We start from the raw sequence: 21,795 nt of genomic DNA, 5'->3' as shown, positions 1-21,795 counted from the left end.
TATTCACCACCCCCTTCAATAACTATCGACTTTCTGCTCTTCTAGTTTCTCCTAGTCACACATACACCTTTTCCCCTGTATTTTCCTCCCAACATTTTATTATGAACATTTTCAGACATACAACAACGTTGAAAGAATTTTACAGCAAGCACCCATAAACCCACCACTTAGATTCTGCCATTAACAGTTTACTCAGGACTTCCCTGGTGGCTCAGTGGCTAAGAATCCGCATGCCAGTGCAGCGGACATGGGTTCGAGCCCTGGTCCGGGAAGATCTCACATGATGCGGAGCAACTAAGCCCCTGCACCACAACTACCGAGCCTGTGCTCTAGAGCCTGCAACTACTGAAGCCTGTATGCCTAGAGCCCGTGCTCCACAACAAGAAAAGCCACCGCAATGAGAAGCCCGAGCACTGCAACGAAAAGTAGCCCCCGCTCACTGCAACTAGAGAAAGCCCACGCACAGCAACAGAGATCCAACACAGCCAAAAATAAAATTAATTAATTTAAAAAAATTTTTTTTAAACCCAATTTACTCTATTTGCTTGGTCACATGTCTATTTCTCTACCTACACTTTTTACACATTTCTTTTTTTTTTCTTTTTGGCCACACCACTCGGCATGTGGGATCTTAGTTCCCTGATCAGGGATTTACACATTTCTTATAAATTGCAAACATCAGTACCTTTCCCCCTGAATACTTCAATGTATGTATCAGTAGCTCGAGTTCTGTTTTTCTGGAGTATTTTCAAGCAAATCTCAGAGCCAGATAAATAATTTAGTACATATCCCTAAAAGAGACGAGGACTTTTAAATTTTATTTATTTATTTTTGGCTGCGTTGGGTCTTCATTGCTGTGCGCAGGCTTTCTCTAGTTTCGGCGAGCGGGGACTACACTTCGTTGTGGTGCACGGGCTTCTCATTGCGGTGGCTTCTCTTGTCATGGAGCAACGGGCCCTGGGCGTGTGGGCTTCAGTAGTTGTGGCACGTGGGCTCCGTGGTCGTGGCTCATGGGCTCTAGAGCGCAGGCTCAGTAGTTGTGGTGCACAGGCTTAGTTGCTCCATGGCATGTGGGATCTTCCCGGACCAGGGCTCGAACCCGTGTCCCCTGCATTGGCAGGCAGATTCTTAATCACCGTGCCACCAGGGAAGCCCTATAAGGACTTTTTAAAAAAGCCATTGCCATGATTATCTACCTCCAGCACAATTATTTATTTATTTATTTAGGCTGCGCTGGGTCTTAGCTGCGGCACACAGGATCTTTTTAGTTGTGGCATGCGGGATCTTTTAGTTGCATCATGCGGGCTTCTTAGTTGGGGCATATGGACTCTTAGTTGCAGCATGCAAGTGGGATCTAGTTCCCCGACCAGGGATCAGACCCAGGCCCCTTGCATTGGGAGCGCGGAGTCTTACCCACTGGACCACCAGGGAAGTCCCATACCTCCAGCACAATTAATGCTATTTCCTTAATCTAGTATCCAGCTCATGCTCAGTGTCCTCCAGTTGTCTCAAAGGTGTCTTTGAGGTTGTTTTGTTCAAATCGGGACCCACAAAACGTCCTCTTGTCTCTTTTAATCTATAATAGTCACCACCATTATTAAATGCCCGTTACTTATTGAAGAAATGGAGCCATTTGTCCTGTAGAATTCTCCCCATCCTGGATTTGGCTGATTAAGCATCTTCCAAGTGTCTTTTAGCACATTCCTCTGTCCCTCTTTTTTTTTTTTTTGGCCGCACTATGCGGCTTGCAGGATTTCAGTTCCCCAACCAGGGATTGAGCCCAGGCCATGGCAGTGAAAGCCCAGAATCCAATCACTAGGCCACCAGGGAACTCATCCTCTGTCCCTCTTAATAAGTATTAAGTCTAGAGGTTTGAATCAACTCAGGTCCAAATCCAGTGCATTGTGTCATGTCATATGACTAGAACAGAATGTCTAGTCATCCCACTTTTTTTAAAATTTTTATTTTATTTTATTTTATAGAGCAGGTTCTTATTAGTTATCTATTTTATACATATTAGTGTATATATGTCAGTCTCAATCTCCCAATTCATCCCCCCTGCCCCAGCTTTCCCCGCTTGGTGTCCATATATTTGTTCTCTAAATCTGAGTCTTTATTTCTGCCTTGCAAACCAGTTCATCTGTACCATTTTTCTAGATTCCACATATATGTGTTAATATATGATATTTGTTTTTCTCTTTCTGACTTACTTCACTCTGTATGATAGTCTCTAGGTCCATCCGTGTCTCTACAAATGACCCAATTTCATTCCTTTTTATGACTGAGTAATATTCCATTGTATATATGTACCACATCTTCTTTATCCATTCGTCTGTCGATGGGCATTTAGGTTGCTTCCATGTCCTGGCTATTGTAAATAGTGCTGCAATGAACATTGGAGTGCATGTGTCTTTTTGAATTATGGTTTTCTCAGCGTATATGCCCAGTAGTGAGATTGCTGGGTCATATGGTAATTCTATTTTTAGTTTTTTAAGGAACCTCCATACTGTTCTCCATAGTAATTGTATCAGTTTACATTCCCACCAACAGTGCAAGAGGGTTCCCTTTTCTCCACACCCTTTCCATAGTCATCCCACTTTTAGTGATGTTGACTCATCAGAGAGTTTGGGGATGGCAGCCTGATCTCCATTGTGAAATGCCCCATCAACCTTTCACCAGATGGTTTTACAAGCCACTGATGGCCGGAGCCTAAAACATTTTATTTCATTGCTGATTGTGGATGGTGGTTTTCTACTTCTACCAATCCTTCTGCGTTTATTAGCTATAACTTACAACTTTCTCCCACCGTTTGGTAACCTTGAAATATACAGGGGCTTTTCCTATAGGAAAAGCAGGATAAATGCTTAATTACACCCCTTTTTTTGTAAGTCAATTTCCAAAGTAATAAGTGGTGCCATGGCAACCTTCCAATGTGTCAATGAGGTTGTTTTTGTGTTTGTTTTCAGTAACATTATGACCTCATGATTTTCAAAAATATATTTGATGTATTTCAATCCACTGCAGTTGTCATCTTTTTTGGGCCCCAAATATCTTTTCTTTGGCAGGGAAGCCTATTCAGGTGGTGCCTTCTGTGTTTACATTTCTGCCCCAGCCCTGGAGTCAGCCATTTCTCCAAGGAGTCCTGGTTCCTTATATATGTGAACATTTTACATGCTCCCTGTGGTTTCTCTGTGCACAGTGGACTGGAGGGACATGACAGGGGCAGCCAGATGGGTTAGGAGGCTGGTGCAATGGTCCATGTGAGAGATAACAGTGGCTTGAACTTGATCTTAGGTAAAACCCTTAGCACAAGGCTTGATACATCATGGAAAGTGCAACCAATGTTAAATGAATAAATGAAACGTTCTTTCATGATTTGCATTGTTTATGTATTAGTGAATTGAAACCTCACCAAAACTCTATGAGGAAGACATTCTTACCATCCCCACTGAATCCTCAAGAAAACCAAGGCTCAGAGAGGCGAGGAAAGTTGCTCAAGGTCACACAGGAAATGAAGAATCTAGCACCTCCAGATCCTGTACTCCGACCAATACACTGTGCCTCCCATAGGGGTCTTAGTTTCAAACTCAAAAATGACCTAGATTAATTGTTGGCACAAAACCTGATCCATCAGTGAGGCCGACCTGCTTACACTTCATGAGATTGTAAACTGAGATTCCGGGGTGGGGGGCGCGTCCCAAGGGCTGGGGCATCCCTCAGACCCTCTCCCTGCCCCTGGACATTTCTGTGTCGCTGTACCTTAGCAGGAAGTGGCCCTCGAGACTGCTACTGCTACTGCTCTCCACACAACCTACAAGCTCTTCCAAGCGTTCTCATTATCCAGTCTTTGCAGGAGCCCTGTGAGGTTGGCATGTTTCAAAACTGGGAAGTTGAGGTCCCAAGAGTCAAATACAAACCATTAAAGATTTTCCTGGTGATGGCACCAGGGCTTGAACCCCCAGATTCTCTGATTCTGTATCTACAGCCGTTTTTGCTTTTCGATCTGGACAGAGGAGAGGTTGCTTCTTTTTAGGGAGAAAATCATCCTTGGGGCTCAGTCGATTCTGCTCCAACATTTGCAACCAGATTTCCAAAGCTGGCAGGAAGCTCTGGGACAGCCTTGGAGGGGAGCCGCTATCCCCAGGGTGGTGTGTGGCTCAAATGGGGAGGAGGACGCCTCCTCCTGAGTTACACCACTGCCTTTCAGTCTGGATGCTGCAATGGCCCTGCCCTGGACTAGCCCGGGTGGAGGCCCTCGGCCAACAGAGCCAGGGCAACAGGTGGAAGAGGTGCCCATCCCATAACAGCTCGACATCAGGGGAAAGTGTTGCATAGGATCCCTGGTCCCCGAGGCAGGGACCGTCAGCACTGCTGCCGTAGCAATCACGGCAGCTCCTCCTGGTTGCCTGCTTCATTTATGCCAGCCTAAGCAATCTACCTGTGTGAGTGCATTTAATCGCCCCGATGGGCTGCTTGGGCTGGGGAAACTAAGGCTCAGGTTAACCGCTCTGCTTGTAGGTGGCAGAGCCAAGACCCCACCCCAGGCGGCCGGCCGGTACCATGTGCTCTCGGCTCCCACGCTGTAGCTGTCCCTCCATAGCTCCAAGAAGGAGCTTTGACTCCCTGAAGCATCTCATGGCCCTGCCTCAGCCTCCATCCCTGTCTGCTGCCCCACACCCACCTCACTGTTTTCTCAGCACAAGGCCGACTGTGCGGTTCTTGGAGAGGTTCTGTCTCCTCCCGACTCCGGGCTTCTGTATCTCCTGCTCCATCTGTCTCCAACACTATTCCTCCTCCTTCCTGCCCTGGCACCTTCGCCTGGTGAAATCACACTCCCTCCGTCTCAGCAGAGATACTCCTGAGAAAGCTTTCCCTGGCAGACCCAGACCGGGGCCTCTGTTACTGGCTCTTCAAGCGCTTCTCCTTTGTGGCGATTCTCCTGGTTGTGCCCTTACATTCCGCCGTGATCTTACTTGCTTCCCCGTGAGATTGTAAACCCTGCATGGGCAGGACCATTCCTGCACTGTTTGGACCATATCTATGGCAGCCAGCACCATGCCTGGCAGGTGCCCAGCAATTACCCGTTGGTGAACAAGTGATGGTTGAACGCAAATTCACAGCACAGAAAGAATAGAGGGGAAGGAGGGTAGACTTCCATCTGCAAAGGTGGCAGGGGACCAGGACCTCAGGCGTGTGGGACAGTTGACTTCGGCGGTTTCTACAGGGATGACTCAAGTGAGACAGGCTCGGAACACATGAGCCCTAGCGGCCTTTGAGACGGCAGAGTGAGTTTTCCATTGGAGGTGGGGGACCCACTCCTCTTACATTTCTTTGAGGCAGGGGCCAATCTGGAACCGTTCAGGCTGGGTTTGCCTGGGCCCCCGCACAGGTCAACCCTATCAAAAGCTTGGCTTGGCTCCCCAGGTGTTAATCAAGCACCTGCAATGCGACAGGCACTGAGGAAGTGCCCCTTTCTAGGTCAGCAGTCCTGGAGGACCCTGGGACTTGTGGTATCTGAGCCTTTTCCGAACGGGGGGGGAGAACTGAAATTCACAGACTTTTCTCAAATGTGTTTTCCTACTGGAAGCTGTTCTCAAATCGGTGGCCCCTGAGACTGCATACCTGCTCGATTCTAGGATCAAGTGGTTGTAGATATTTTAGGCTTACTCTAAAGGCTTTTATTTTAGGCTTACTTTAGGCTTTTCAGTATTTGCTGAAATTTTCCAGAGACCTAGATGTTCTGACAGGTGATAAGTCTCAGAACTGCTGACCCTCTCTGGGTCTCTTCCAGGCTTCTGATTCCCCCCCATCCAAGAGGGAAGCCGGTTAATCAATTGAATCAATAGTCTGCTCACCTCCACCTCTTATGAATCTAGGCTTTGGAATCAGGCAGAGCAGGGCTGGATTCTATCTACCTCCAAAGCTGTGTGACTTTGGGAAATTCACTTCCCCTCTCTGGGCATTGGATTCTCACGCCTGGTTGGATTCTCATGCCTGGTCTGTGAAACAGGATAAGAATAGTACTTCCCTTGTAGGGATGTTGTGAGGAGTAAATGAGATCCTGAATGCAAGGTGCTCATTATAATGGGAGGTATAGTTGTTGTTATTTATTAGTTAATGTTTGTAGTTAAAGAATAACAGAGAACAGAATCTGTTCTTAGAGGTGAGGGGCAATTCTCTTGCTGTCTCTGGACATTGATTGGTTCCTCTGGGGTAAGGAAACATGACCTTGTACCAATGCCCTCAGCCATAATTGCAGGGGAAGGTGACATTTTTAGGTTACACAGGGTGTGTGACTTCTCAAGTCTCTCGGTCTGTAGGGAGCTACATCTCCCTCTCCTGTCACCTGAAATGTCACATTTCTTCTTCAGATGCCAAAATACTAAAGAAAAAAAATGACTATCCTTCACAATAGAACCAATTTGCTAATCGCTGCTCCTGGTTTAGTAACTTTGGCCGAATCCCTATCTTTATTTTATTTATTTATTTATGTCTGTGTTGGGTCTTTGTTGCTGCGCGTGGGATTTCTCTAGTTACGGCGAGCGTGGGCCACTCTTCGTTGCAGTGCACGGGCTTCTCACTGTGGTGGCTTCTCTTGTCACGGAGCACAGGCTTCTAGGTGCGCGGGCTTCAGTAGTTGCAGCACGTGGGCTCAGTAGTTGTGGCTCGCGGGCTCTAGTAGCAGGCTCAGCAGGTGTGCCTCACGGACTTAGTTGCTCTGTAGCATGTAGTATTTTCCCGGTCCACGGCTCGAACCTGTGTCCCCTGAATTGGCAGGCGGATTCTTAACCACTGCGTGGTGGCTAAATCTTGATTTGAAAAGCCTTTTTTTTTTTCTCCTTTGGGTTGAACTCTCCTGTGTCCCCCAAAGCCTTTCCCAGGAGAAAAACCCCAAGGCTAGAAAAGTAGTTTTGTTACTTATTTCTTGGTTGCATTTTAGTTTCTTCGGGGAGTGGACTCAGAGATTTAAAAACAAACCCGTGGCTCTAAGAAACCAAGCAGTACCCCCTGACACTCACTTCTCAGGTCTGCTGGTTTAGGACCTTTCTCAGGGTTTATAGAAGGAAATTCTGCACAGAGAGCGGAGGACATGAAGATTAGGAGCGTGGGCTACAAAGGGAGGCCACCTGGGTCCTAAAAGTGTGAACTTGGGGAGTGATGGAGCCTATAACAGGGGAGGAAGAAGCGGGACCTCTTGCAGGGGCTGCAGGGAGTTGATGAGATCATGTGTGTGAAGCTCTTAGCACCAGAAAATGCTGGTGGCAGGAAAACACTCCCTCTGATTTATTAGAGGGATAACCTCCTTCCCCTACCACCCTCCTCTCCTTAACTTATCATTTCTTCCCCTTTTTTTGTTTTTTGCTAAACTCATTTATTAGTTTTATTTTTCCTTATAGATTCTATTCCTTTCTTCCTTTTAAAAAATTTTTTAAAATTTATTTATTTACTTATTTGGCTGCATTGAGTCTTCGTTGCTGCATGCGGGTTTTCTCTAGTTGTGGCGCACGGGGGCTACTCTTCGATGCGGTGCACGGGCTTCTCATTGCGGTGGCTTCTCTTGTTGCGGAGCATGGGCTCTAGGCACGCAGGCTTCAGTAGTTGTGGCTGCGGGCTCTAGAGCACAGGCTCAGTAGTTGTGGCGCACGGGCTTAGTTGCTCCATGGCATGTGGGATCTTCCCGGACCAGGGCTCAAACCCATGTCCCCTGCATTGGCAGGAGGATTCTTAACCACTGCGCCATGAGGGAAGTCCCCTTTCTTCCATTTTTTTAACCCCTGTATTGACATTTAAGAATATCCTCTCTCTGAATAACATAAAAAGTCACACACACACACACACACACACACACACACACACACACACACACACAGTTCTCAGGACCATCTCCACTGATCAGGGAACAGACAGAATTTAATGTACAGAATTTAATTCAGCCTGACGCAGGCTGCTGAAGCCCCAGATATGCCTCCCCTTTGGGAAAGCACCTGCCCTGCGGGGCTGAAAAGCTGAAGTGAGTCCAAGGACTGTTTCTGATGTGAGTATCTACCTGTCCCATCCAAGCACCTGACCAGTGTCGGATGGGTGCCCCCACCCACGTGAATCCATTTCTGTCCATTGGTGGAAGAGGATCCTTACTCACCATCACCAGCCGCCTTCTTTCCCTTTTGGCTCACCAAGAAGGGGAAGGTGGTGGTTAGCGACCAAACAGACCTTGGTTGGTCCTGCCAATAATCCTGTGAGGTGGGTGAGGCGGGTGAGGCTGGGGATTCTCCCTCCTTTTCTAACATCTTACGGAAAAACCTGAACGAACTTTTTGGCCAACCCAGTAGATGGGGAAACTGAGGTTCACAGAGGGGACATGATTTAGCCGAGACAACACTCTGTGGGTAGCAGAGTGTCACCATGCGGTGACTTATCCTGCCCGAGGCTCTCAGCTCAGATTGCTAATGATGATCGCTAAGATGAACTGCGCCTGGCCCTGTGCTCAGCGCCCTGCATGGGTGACCACTTTGGACTATCGAGAACTCCATCGTGGAGCTGCATCCTTATGCTGCTTTGCGTAGCATAGAACTCCTGCAGCAGAGCCGAGATGAGAACCCAGATCAGTGTCCAGGGCACCCAGCAAGGTACCCAAAGACAGTGGCTCTTTACTGTGAATATCACCCCACACAGGCCTGGCGCGGGGGACCTTGGTGCTAGTCATGGCTGTGTCATTAACTTCACATGTGACCTCTGGCCTCTGCTCACCTACAAAGCAAGGACACTGGACATGCCAAGTGTCCCCCTCTTAGGCTGCAGGTTGGAGGCTAAGTGGCTTTTTGGGAAACGCAGGGTGACCTGTGATGCCCCCCGCCCTGTGGGCTGGAGTGCAGGTTGAAGTATCCACCTGGCAGCTTTGACCACACTGGCGGCCCGGCATAGCTTCCTCTATCACTTGAATGATCTCTGAATTTGCAAACCGTTGTTGCACCATCGCCTGCCAGCCAGAGGCCCTCGAACTTCGTCCTGATGCTTTTGCTTCTCTTTCCATCAGTATCACCTTGGCCAAACCCAGGTTCTGCTGGGACTCATGCTCCCCTTCTAGCAGGTGTCTTACAGATGAACACATGGGAACAGGAGGCTGGCGTGATTATGGGACTGTTTAAAACTCATAGAGTGTTTAAAACTCCATGCATAGCACAGGGAGATCAGCACAGTGCCTTGTGACCACCTAGAGGGGTGGGGTAGGGAGGGTGGGAGGGAGAGGCAAGAGGGAGGGGATATGGGGACATATGTATGCGTATAGCTGATTCACTTTGTTATAAAGCAGAAACTAACACACCACTGTAAAGCAATTACACTCCAATAAAGATGTTTAAAAACAAATGAACTCTAGAGGCTCAGCGTTGGGCAAGGGGGTGGCTGACCACAGGAGCAGCTAAGTAGGCTCTAAGTCCAGGAGTGTGGCAAGCCAGAGGGAGGTGGCCCTGTGGGCCAGAGCGTATACACAGCCTCTTAAGTACTTGAGCTTGAAGCTGGGGGAGGGGGAAGGGCGAGGACCTTGGCAAATGGCTTATATTTGTGGATGACAGATAAGGACGCCTGACTTGGGGGAAAACTCACTCGTGTCCAGCATGAGCTGGTCCAAACTCCTCCCCATGGACTGATGCATGACACCAGCCTCCTGCTGAAAGGTGACACCTCACGGCCCCAGTTCCCTCAGGCACCCCGTGGGAGCCTGTCAGACCCACATGAGAGTGGAGCCGGTGGCCGTGGCCACAGTGGAGGTAAGTGGCAGCGAGCAATCGGGAGTTCATCTTGGTGGGAGGCGACATCCGAGTGGGGACAGGACGGCTGGTTTAATGCTGACGTTCTGCCCTCCTCTGTCCCTCAAAGGCCAGGCCAGGTATGGGTGGCTGTGTTGGAGGCGGGTGGCTGGAGAACAAACTCCCGACCCCCCTCCCTCTCCAGCCCTTGCTTCGCTGCCAGCCAGCACCTGTTGGAAGCGAGCAGTTTCCTGCATTTGTCATGGTCAGGGCCACGACTGCTCTGCTCTGGCACCAGGCAGCTGTTGCTTGAGTTCGGTTTGCAACAAATAAAAATAGCTTCGGCCCTCGCTGGGTTTTCAGGTCAGCTGGGTTGTTTCAGCAAAGGGCAGCAGCTCGGCATGGCGTGTCCACAAGGGTTCACTGGAAGGACTTCTCTGGCCCTGACTGCCCGTGGATTCGAACCACACGCACAGTTCTCCTTCTAGACCGCTGTGCACATCTGGCTCCACCCTCCAGGTACACAGCCAGGTATCTGATTTTAGGGTCGTATCCAGGTGCTTGTGGGAACACCCTCCGCTTTATGGAATTTATGTATATCCAGTTTCAATGGTGGAGCAGTGGGAAAGGTATGAGCACTGGGCCTGGATGTGAGCAAAGTCAAGGAACCGAACTTCTCTGAACTACAGTTTACCGAACTGTAAAATGGGACTGTAATAAAGACCATAGCAATCGTAAGATCCACCAAGTTGTTCTGAGGATTGGAAGCTTGAAGGCACTGTACATGCTTGGTGGCTTTTTGATGCTTCTGATAGCATTGACACAAATGCTATGTAGGTTATTCAAAGAGCAACTGTGAGACAGGTAAAGGGGGCAAGACTCAGCATCCCCATTTTACAGGCGAGGAAACTGAGGCTCAGAGGGTTTCTTTGGGAGCTTTCTCAGAGAGTTCCCCATTTGTCTCTATGTACTTACTTGGAAAAAGTTCTCATGTGGTGACCTGTGGGTCCCCCATCATCACACTTCCAAGAAAAGGGAAAGACCCTGAGGTTTTTTGTGCGGGTAACCTCTGCAAGGTAGGTTTGGGATGTTTGACCCACTGGCTCCTATCAGAATAACAGCAGATCATAAAGGATTTGCCAAGTGAGGGAGGGGGCTGAACTGGGGAGAATTGCCGGTCCCTCCATTCATTAGAACTTCCAATTTAGAGCTTGGCAACTTCACCCACCAACCCTCAGTTGCTTACCATGCATGTGTCTCGCCATCTTGCCCATCTGGCCATCCACTCAACCCCTCTCCAAGCACCACCTATCTATCCTTCCACCCACAGTCCCCATCCACCATCCATTCAACCAGCCAGCAAGTTCCCAAAGTGCTTGTGTTATGCAAAACCGCATAGTTTGATTGGTTTTCCAATGGAAATCAACGTAAAGTATTCATTCTCAGGGTTCCTAAACTCCAAACCATTGTAGCATATTTTTTCTCTTTTATTTCCTCAGCAATAACTCAAGTATTTTTCTATTTGGGGTAGGGGGAAGCTCAGCATTTCAATGTAATGCACTTAGTGTTTCTTATTTCTCAGAATTTCCAATGTGTACATTTAAAGTGTACCTAAAGTTGGCCACATTTGTATGAGGTCTTCTGCCTGGCACTCTACTTCAGAACTGCCATGGAGACACCCAGCTTGATCCCCTGGTGTTCCTGAATGCACCTTCAGAAATGAGATCCTGAAACCAAAATTCCTGCCTGCCTCAAGCCATCTGTTGGTGCTCAGTGGGTATGCATGGATTTATCATTCATTCAGTACATACTTTTTGAGCACGTACTATGCACCAAGCACTACTAGCCTGGGCACAAGGATCCAGAAATGAGTGACAATTGGTCTTTGTTTCCAAAGGTCTCTGAGTTGGCCAGGGAAGACCAGTGAACAGGCTGTTTCCACAGTGGAGGTCTGTACCCACTGGCTGACTTGGAGTGGGTGGGCAGTGGAGCTATGAAAGCACTTGGCCCATGTGGCCAGCAGAGGGTGTGAGGGGGGAGTGGCCAGTGGGCACAGTCTTGAATGACCTTTATGCAATGCCATAACCTCCTGCTTGGGGAGGATATAGGGCTTTAAGCTGTCGAGCCTCCAGTAAAGCCAGGATAGCCTTTGCACCATTTTTGGCAATGCCATCTGCCAATGACCAGAGAACACGTGTGAGTCAGTAATTTCAGGACTCTGACCTTTCTTGCTGGTGCTTTTTAAACTTGTCTTGAGAACTTACTGTATGCAAGAGATGAGTAAGAAATACACCTTTTCCCCAGAAGCTCCTGTCTCACAATCTAGAAGCAGGGGGGAAGGAGTGCATAGGTGTAGGAGTTAAGACCAGTGGTTCTCACATGAGGGCACCTTTACCCCCCAGGGACATTTGTCAATGTCTGGAGATAGTTTTGGTTGTCACACCTGAGAGGGAGGAGGGTGCTACTGGCATCAAGTGGGTAGAGGCCAGGGGTGCTGCTCGATATCCAGCAATGCCCAGGACGGTCCCCCCCACAAAGAGGTATCCAGCCCCAAATGTCAGTAGTGCACTGACTGAGAAACCCAGGAGTAGGACAAGGCTTGAGCATCAGAAAGTTGGGGTGCCGCTGTGAACATGTGCGTTTATGTATTTGTTTGCCCTTGTTTTCAATTCTTTGGGGATATGCCTAGGAGTAAAATTCCCGGGTTGTATAGTAATTCAATGTTCAACTTTTTGAGGAACCACCAAACCGTTTTCCATAGCAGTTGAATTTTACATTCCCCCTAGTAACTTACAACTTCTCCACATCCTCACCAACACTTGATATTGTCTTTCCTCCTTTCTTTCTCCCTTCTTCCCTCCCTCCCCCTCCCTCCCTCTTTCTTTTTCTTCCTTCCTTCCTTCCTTCCTCCCTCCCTCCCTCCCTCCCTCCCTTCCTTCTTTCATCCTAGTGGGTGTGAAGTGGTACATTGTAGTTTTGATTTGCATTTCCATAATTACTAAGGATTCATGTTTTCATGAGCTCTTTGTATATCTTCTTTGGAGAAATTTCGATTCAAGTTCTTTGCTCGTTTTAAAATCAGGTTGTCTGTCTTTTGGTTGCTGAATTGTAAGAGTTCTTTATGTGTTCTGGATACTAGGCCCTTACCAGATATATGGTTTGTAAAAATCTGCTCCCATTCTGTACATTGTTTTTTCACTTTCTTGATAATGCCCTTTGGTGCACAGAAGTTTTTAATTTTGATGAGTCTGATTTATCTATTTTTAATTTTGTTGCTCATGCTTTTGGTGTCATATCTAAGAATCCATTGCCAACTCCAAGGTCATGAAGATTTACCCCTATGTTTTCTTCTAAGGGTTTTATGGTTTTAGCTCTTGTATTTAGGTCGTTGATCCATTTTGAGTTAATTTTGGTGTATGGTATAAGTTAGGAGTCCATCTTCATTTTTTTATATGTGGAAATCAGTTGTCCCGGACCCATATGTTGAAGAGACTATTCTTTCCCCATTGAACGGTCTTAATACCTTTGTCAAAAATCAATTGGTCATAGATATATGAGTTTACTTTTGGACTCTCAATTCTATTCCATTTGTCTATATGTCTGTCTTTATTCGAATACCACACTGACTATAGATTTTTTTTCTTTTTTTTTCTGCTTTATAACAAATTTAATCAGTTATACATATACATATGTTCCCATATCCCCTCCCTTTTGCGTCTCCCTCCCACCCTCCCTATCCCACCCCTCCAGGCGGTCACAAAGCACCGAGCTGATCTCCCTGTGCTATGCGGCTGCTTCCCACTAGCTATCTACCTTACGTTTGGTAGTGTATATATGTCCATGCCGCTCTTTCGCTTTGTCACAGCTTACCCTTCCCCCTCCCCATATCCCCAAGTCCATTCTCTAGTAGGTCTGTGTCTTTATTCCTGTCTGACTATAGTTTTGTAGTAAATTTTGAAATTGGAAAGTGTGAGTCCTCTAATTTGTTTTGCTTTTTTAACATTGCTTTGGCTATTTGGGGCCCCTTGCAGTTCCATATGAATCTGTAGATTGCTTTGGGTAGCGTGGCCATCTTAACAATAGTAAGTCTTCCAATCCATGAGGATGGGACATCTTGCCATTTATTTAGGTCTTCTTTAATTTCTTCCAGCAATGTTTCATAGTTTTCAGTCTATAGGTCTTTCACCTTCTTGATTAAATTTATTCCTAGATATTTTATTCTCCTGGATGTGATTATAAATGGAGTTATTTTCTTAATTTCCTTTTCAGATTGTTCATTGTTGGTGTATAGAAACACAACTGATTTTTGCATATTGATCTTGTAGCCACCAACTGCTTAATTTATTACCTCTATTAGTGTTTTTTGGTGGTCCTTTAGGATTTTCTATATATAGGATCATGTCACCTGTGAATAGAAATGGTTTTATGTCTTTTCAATTTGGATGCGTTTTATTTCTTTTTCTTGTTTAATTGCTCTGTCTAGGACTTTCAGTATGATGTTGAATAGCAGTGGTGGAAGTGGGCATCCTTGTCTTGTTCCAGATCTTAGGGGAAAGCTTCCCATCTTTCAACATTGAGTATATATTTTCTGTGGTTTTTCTTCATTAATGTGCCTTATTCTGTTGAAGTTCTTTCCTATTCCTACTTTTCTGAATGTTGTTATTAATGGTTGTTGGATCTTTTTTTTTTTGGCTGTGCCGTGCAGCTTGTGAGACCTTAGTTCCCCAACCAGGGATTGAACCCGGGCCCTTGGCTGTGAAGCTGCAGATTCCTAACCACTGGTCCACCAGGGAATTCCCAAGGGTGTTGGATTTTTGTCAAATGCTTTTTCTGTGTTCATTGAGAGGATCATGTGTTTTTTCCCTTTGTTCTAGTAATGTGGTTTGTTCATTGATATTGAACAATCCCTTGACTTTTTTTGAAAAGGAAACTTGATGATCCTAAAAGAAAAAAATCTCCTGACCCTTTGTTCTATTAATGTGGTTTGTTCATTGATATTGAACAACCCCTTGACTGACTTTTTTTAAAAAGGAAACTTGATGATCTTAAAAGAAAAAAATCTCCTGACCCTGTGTATTACCTAGAAAATACCCCTGACAATATTTCAGCAAATTCTGTAGCCCAAACTGTGCAAGAATTGCTTGGATCATGTAGTTCTGGGACATCTTGAGAACTTTTCCATTTCCCTTAAGAGTGTTGTGTTGAAATTTAAAAAGAAAATGCAGGACTTCCCTGGTGGCACAGTGGTTAAGACTCTGTGTTCCCAATACAGGGGGCCTGGGTTCGATCCCTGGTCAGGGAACTAGATCCCACGTGCATGCCACAACTAAGGAGCCCTCCTGCTGTAACTAAGACCCGGTGCAACTAAATAAGTAGATAAATAAATAAATAAAAAGAAAATGCCTTTTAGATATTAAAGTGATAAGCTTGAGTTTTGTGGTCCTCCTTTTTTTAAAATTTAATTAATTAATTTATTTTTGGCTGCATTGGGTCTTTGCTGCTGCGCGCGGGTTTTCTCTAGTTGTGGTGAGTGGGGGCTACTCTTTGTTGCGGTGCGCAGCCTTCTCGTTGCGGTGGCTTCTCTTGTTGCGGAGCACGGGCTCTAGAGCATGTGGGCTTCAGTAGTTGTGGCACGTGGGCTCTAGAGCGCAGGCTTAGTAGTTGTGGCGCACGAGCTTAGGTGCTCCGTGGCATGTGGGATCTTCCCAGACCAGGACTCAAACCGGTGTCCTCTGCATTGGCAGGTGGATTCTTAACCACTGCGCCACCAGGGAAGCCCTGGTCCCACTTTTTTAATGCTTCTACTGGATAATTATGGCAAAATTGGGTCAGAAATCTCAATACATTCAGGTTGCGTTTTCGTTTGTTTGCTTTTTAAACTATTTCCTGCAAATAATAATTATCTATTCATTAATAGGGTAGAGTTAGTGTGATGGTCACAGGCATGGGTTAGAAATCAGAATATCTGAATTCATGTATTCAACAAAATGAATTTTTGTCCATTGTTAAGCTCTCACTCTGTACCAGGCACTGTTTTAGACCCTGGAACAGAACAGACCCTCCTTGGTCTTGCTGAACTTTCATTCTAGATATGAGCATACCTGCATCAGGTGTACTAGCGCTATAAAGAAAATACGACAAGATACCCATTCCTCTTTCCAAGACCATGATGATGGTTGTGATAATAATACAGTGATGCTGATGATCCTGGTAGTGATGAAGATGATGATCATAGAAGCCAACAATCCTTTTCATCTACAGATTGGAATATAATGAAGTCTTTTTTTAAGATAAGCTTTGTTGAGATATAACTCATATACTGTTTGACTCACGTAAAGTGCAAAATTCAATGGTTTTTAGTCTATTCAAAGAGTTGTACAACCATCACCACAATCAGTTTTGGAACATTTTCATCACTCCAAACAGAAACCTTGTACCCTTTAGCTTTCACCCCCAGCCCATTAGCCCCAGGCAACCACTGATGTTTCCATCTCTATGAATTTGCCTAATCTGGGCATATTATCTAAATTCATGGAATCATACAATATGTGGTCTTTTGGGACTGGCTTCTTTCACTTGGAATGGTGTTTTCAAATTCATCCATGTTGTAGCATGTACCAGTGGTTCATTCCTTTTTGTGGCTGAACAATATTCCACTGTATAGATAGACCCCATCTTGTCTATTCATTCATCAGTTATTGGGCATTTAGAGTGTTTCCGCTCTGGGGAAATTATGATTAATGATGCTGTAACAGAGTCTTTTAGTGTACCTGATCTCATTTAGTTCTCTCTCACATACATGTTTATGATTTATGGTGAGTGTGTGTTAGTTTATTTAGAGGTGGGAAACTGAGATCCAGAGAGGTTAAGAAACATGTCCCAGGGACTTCCCTGGCAGTCCAGTGGTTAAGACTTTGCCTTCCAATGAAGGGGGTGCAGGTTTGATCCCTGGTCGGGGAGCTGAGGTCCCACATGCCTCGTGGCCATAAAACCAAAACATGAAACAGAAACAATATAGTAACAAATTCAATAAAGACTTTGAAAATGGTCCACATCAAAAAAAAAATCTTAAAAAAAAAAAAGAAAGAAACATGCCCCAGACCACAGAGCATGTAAGCCGGCAGGAGCACCCCTTCTCTGCTCCCCGTCTAGTGCTTCTCCCCTCCAGCCCTCTCAGCCGAACACACAGAACCTTAACTGGCTCTCACCACCACCTCCTTTAAGAGCTAGATAACACGATTACATAAATCCTAAAACGTCTCTCTTGTTCCCTTACAGATTTTCTGAATGATCCTGCTTCTTCTTCTATCTTATCTGATTTTCTCCTGCCTGACCTTTTTCTGGTTAAAAAGCTGGGGGAAAATGACGGACTCCAAGCAAGTCACCAAGAGTAAATTGAAGGTGAACTTCATTGCAAGTCAGGAGCCTCTTCCAGCCTCAGACAGCTCCAGGGAGCCACTGCAGGAAAATTGCAGCAGCAGCTCTCTGCCAGAGACCCCTGACCAGACTGAGCCAGCCTCCCACAAAGGTCCCGAAGACACCTGCCAGCAAAGAAACTCCCAGCCACCCCTGCTGCAGAATCCCCAAGGAAACCCCCTTTCCTCTGATGATGCCATCCCAGCACGCCAAGCCAACGGGACAGAGACCGAAGGCCTGGAGACCCCAAATACCAATGGCCTGTCCGTGCTAGCCAGACCCCAGGGCCAGCGAGCCAGAACCCTCTCCAAAGAAGACAGGAAGCGGGCACACATCAAGAAGCAACTGATGACCAACTTCATCCTGGGCTCTTTTGATGACAACTCTTCCGATGAGGACTCTGGCACTGGCTTGTTCAGAGAATCTTCCCGGAAGGGCAGCCGAGCCAGCCTGGGGACCCTGTCCCTGGAGGCTGCTCAGACCGCAGGCGAGACTGAGACCCCTGTCCCCACTATAAGGTAACGTACCCTCTGTCCTCATAACCAGGAGGTGCAGAGTTAGGGTGGGGTCCCCACCCTTCCCTGCTCAGCCAAGCTACCCGCTCATGCCAATGCTTTGAGGGTAGCTATGTGACAAGCAGAAGACATGAGCCTCCCTGCTTCCTTCCTTCCCTCCTATCAAAATCATTTATTGAGGGCTCCCCTGGTGGTGCAGTGGTTGAGAGTCCACCTGCCGATGCAGGGGACACGGGTTCGTGCCCCGGTCCGGGAAGATCCCACATGCCGCGGAGCGGCTGGGCCCATGAGCCATGGCCACTGAGCCTGCGCATCCGGAGCCTGTGCTCCGCAACGGGAGAGGCCACAACAGTGAGAGGCCCGCGTACCACCAAAAAAAAAAAAAAAAATTTATTGAGCATCTACTGCGTGTACAGGGCCCCAGGCCAGGAAACTGGCTTTCTAGAAGATCGTGGTCTGGTTGGGGAGGATGACCTTGTATGCAACAACTAGTTATAATTTAAGCAGAATGAGCTCAGATTGGCAAGAGCCAAAGCAATGATGGGAACCCAAAGGGAGGGACAGTTTCCCTGACTCCTGATGAGACATTCATTTACTTGTTCGTTCATTTGTTCATTCATCCAATAGGTAAATAACAACTGTAAAACGTGCCTTCCCCCAGTGATGCCTTAAAAGCAAAAATTCAAGGGAATTCCCTGGCTCTCCAGTGGTTAAGACTTTGCACTCTCACTGCTGAGGGCCTGGGTTCAATCCCTGGTCAAGAAACTAAGATCCCACAAGCCATGCGGCATGGCCAAAAAAAAGGGCAGAAATTCAAATACTATTACACATCCATCAAACTGATTGTTGAAAACAAATACCTACAGGTCCATCACAGGTGGGACTGTCCCGGGAGTGTAGTCAGTGGCTTCATTTCTGTTGTTCTTGTTATCAGACTTTGCCACCCCCAACTCCCAAATTGCAAATGGAATACGGTAATTCCAAGTAGAAAACATGGAAAATATGGGAGAGCAGAGAGTACAAAAGAGCCACCAACCATGACTTTGCCAGCCGGAAAGAACCTCTGCTGTGTTCTAGTGTTTCCTCCTGCTGCCAGTATGTTCTTCTGCCCTGGGAGGGGAATCCTGTTGGCTCTTCTTTTAAGCAGCTCTTGCACGCTCTCTGCTAAAATGAGGAAAAGCTGGACTAGGACATGGGCTCTTACATAGGCACCATGTTCCCGGTGAGCATGGTTACTGGAACATTTTTAACCCTGGTTACTGGAACTTGGAGATAGAGAAAAGAGAAAAATGCACATATTCCCTATACTGATGATCTTTAGGGGAAGACCGTTTTGAGTTTCTGGAAGGGTTAAAAGAACAGTCAGACTTCAGGGTTGAGTTCCACCCTGGCTCTGCCACCCCGCACTGTGTGACCTTGGGCGTGGCACATCGCCTCTCCTGGCCCCGGTCCCTCATCTGTAAAATTTTGAAGGATTAAATCGGATAATGTTTATAAAGTACGCACAGCGTTTGGGATACAGTAGGTGCTCAATAAGCAGTAAACTCCTCCCCAGCTCCTTTCCCACCAGCACCCACTTCACCCAGCACTCGAATTCACCCAGAGCTTCCCCACTTCTACCTACCCCTCTTCTACCTACAGTTTATATAAATTACCCATGTATCCTTTATAACAATGGTACAAGGCTGGTGGTGGATCCCTATTTTACAGATGAGAAAACTGAGGCTCCGAGAGGTGAAATAAATACTACTCAGCTTTAAAAAATAATGAAATAATGCCATTTGCAGCAACATGGATGGACCTAGAGATTATCATATTAAGTGAAGTAAGACAGAAAAAGACAAATATCATATGATATCACTTACATGTGGAATCTAAAAAAATGATAGAAATGAACTTATTTACAAAAGAGAAACAGACTCACACACATAGAAAACAAACTTATGGCTACCAAAGGGGATAGCGGGGGGGATATTAATTAGGAGTTTGAGATTAACATACACACACTACTATATATAAAACAGATAAACAGCAAGGACCTACTGTATAGCACAGGGAATGATACTCAGTATATTGTAATAACCTATAATGGAAAAGAATCTGAAAAAGAATATATATATATATATGTGTGTGTATATATATATATGTGTGTGTGTGTATATATATATATATATATATATATATAAAACAATCACTTTGCTGTACACCTGAAACTAACATGACACTGTAAATCTACTGTACTTCAATTTTAAAAAATGGTTAAAAAAAAAAGAGGCAAAGTACCTTTTCTAAGATCATGCAGCTAGGAAGTGGGAGAGCCAAGTTTCAAGACCAGGTCTGTTGGACAGCAGGATTCATTCCACTGTGTCACAGTGTGTTCTCCAGTAATCTCCAACATTCTCTCCCTTCCAGACCCTTCTTTCCCTCATTATGACGGTTTCAGCAGGGATTAGGGAAAAACAGTTTATTAAACCAATTCACCCAAATGAAAAAGCATCAGAGATTATGTTAGACGTGGATGTCCAATGAGGGGTTGCTAAGTGGCATCTAAGGAGGAGGAATGGTGAGATACATTTACCACACTGGCTCCAGCAGGAAACAAGATGGAGAGTCCTAGCAGGGAGATAGGAAATGTACAAATAAACAGATAAACTGATAAGATAGTTTCCAAGTTTGTTCAATGCCAGGAAGGAAACAGGCTACAGAAGAAATACCTGTGGGGATCTGTTTTAGAAAGATGTGGTCAGGTCAGGGAAGAGCTCTTGGAAGAGGCAACTTTCAAGCCAGAACAGAGCAGTCCAACATAACTTTCTGCCACATTGGGATGTTCCAGAATGGAATGTTCTAGAACTCTGCTGTTCAATATGGAAGCCACTCATCATATGTGACTACTGAGCACTTGATATGTGGCTAGTGTGACTAAAGAGCTGAATTTTATTTATTTATTTATTTGTTTGTTTGTCTTTGGCTGCACTGCGTAGCTTGTGGGATCTTAGTTCCCTGGCCAGGGATCGAACCCGCATCCTCAGCAATGAAAGTGCGGAGTCCTAACCACTGGACTGCCAGGGAATTCCCAGAACTGAATTTTAAATTTAAGTTTTAATTAAGTTAAATTTAAATAGCCTCATGTGGCTGGTGGCTGTTGTCTTGGATGGCACAGACCCAGCCCTAATTGAAAAAAGGGAAACAACTGTGTGAATTCTTCCTACTGGTGCTAATTAAGAACTTATCAAGCAAATAGGCTGGCCAAAATAATAAATGTTACATTAGTATTTTCTCCTGAGTCTTGGATTCCGAGAAAGTTCTGAAGATTAAATCAACTCATATTTCTAAGGTGCTTAGCAAGAGAATAAAGCACTTAATAAATGGTAGATTAAAATGGTAGGGCGGGGGGGAAGACTCCCAAGTTTCTACTCCCTGTCTTCCACTACTGTTTTGAGGGGTCTTTGCTGGTTTGTTCTTAAAAAAACAGTTTTTCTGGACTGGCAAATTTATAAAGGTAAACGATACTTAACTGAGGGCCTATCTTTGCATATGGCTGTGGGCCAAAGCAGGAAGTGAATTTTCTGCCCTTGTATCTTCATTGCATAAAAGTTAGCATTGTAGGTGAATCATTTTTCCTGCCTTGTCCCAGCAAAGGACTGGGGGAGGGGTAGAAGGATCTTGGATTTTATAAACCAGAGACACCAAGACATAGAGATGAAGGTGCATTGTGGGGTGATGGGGCACAGGGAGGACCAATGTGCTGTGTGACCTTGGGTAGGCCTCTTCCCCTCTCTGAGCCTCCAATGCCTCACCTGCAGCATGAGGAGGCTGGACCAGACTCCTGAAAGCTCACAGGGCACACAGTTCTTTTGCCCCCAATACATGTGCTTTTCAAAGTTGAGAATTTTGAATTTTAGTACCAGGGGCAACTCAGGTGGTTCTGCTGGTGCTTCCCAAGATCCTGGTATTTCCGTTAGAACATTTCCAGCCCTAGCTGAGTCCCTGAATCAGGGGCCTTTGATGGAGGGGACCCGCACGTGTTCGTTGTTTCTGATGACCTGGCACGAGAATCCCATGTGGAAGTATCTTCAGGGAGTCAAGGCCCACCTTTACAGTATTCCCCACGTGCCCCT

General features: G+C 46.0%; 1 protein-coding gene across 1 annotated transcript in view; it reads left to right on the top strand.

The window, feature by feature from the left end:
- Positions 1–9,681: 9,681 nt before the first annotated feature.
- Positions 9,682–21,795, top strand: part of ACACB (acetyl-CoA carboxylase beta) — a 106,654-nt gene continuing 94,540 nt past the window's right edge. The window contains exons 1-2 of the mRNA XM_060119398.1: positions 9,682–9,767; positions 17,025–17,680. Coding sequence (XP_059975381.1) covers positions 17,034–17,680 — 647 coding nt within the window. The 5' untranslated portion in view covers positions 9,682–9,767; positions 17,025–17,033. The remainder of the gene's footprint in view (positions 9,768–17,024; positions 17,681–21,795) is intronic.

This window comes from Mesoplodon densirostris, chromosome 15 (genome assembly GCF_025265405.1).
Source record: "Mesoplodon densirostris isolate mMesDen1 chromosome 15, mMesDen1 primary haplotype, whole genome shotgun sequence".
NCBI classification, from domain to species: Eukaryota; Metazoa; Chordata; class Mammalia; order Artiodactyla; family Ziphiidae; genus Mesoplodon; species Mesoplodon densirostris.
Note: the sequence above shows the minus strand (reverse complement) of the source record. Positions and strands in the feature narration are given on the sequence as shown.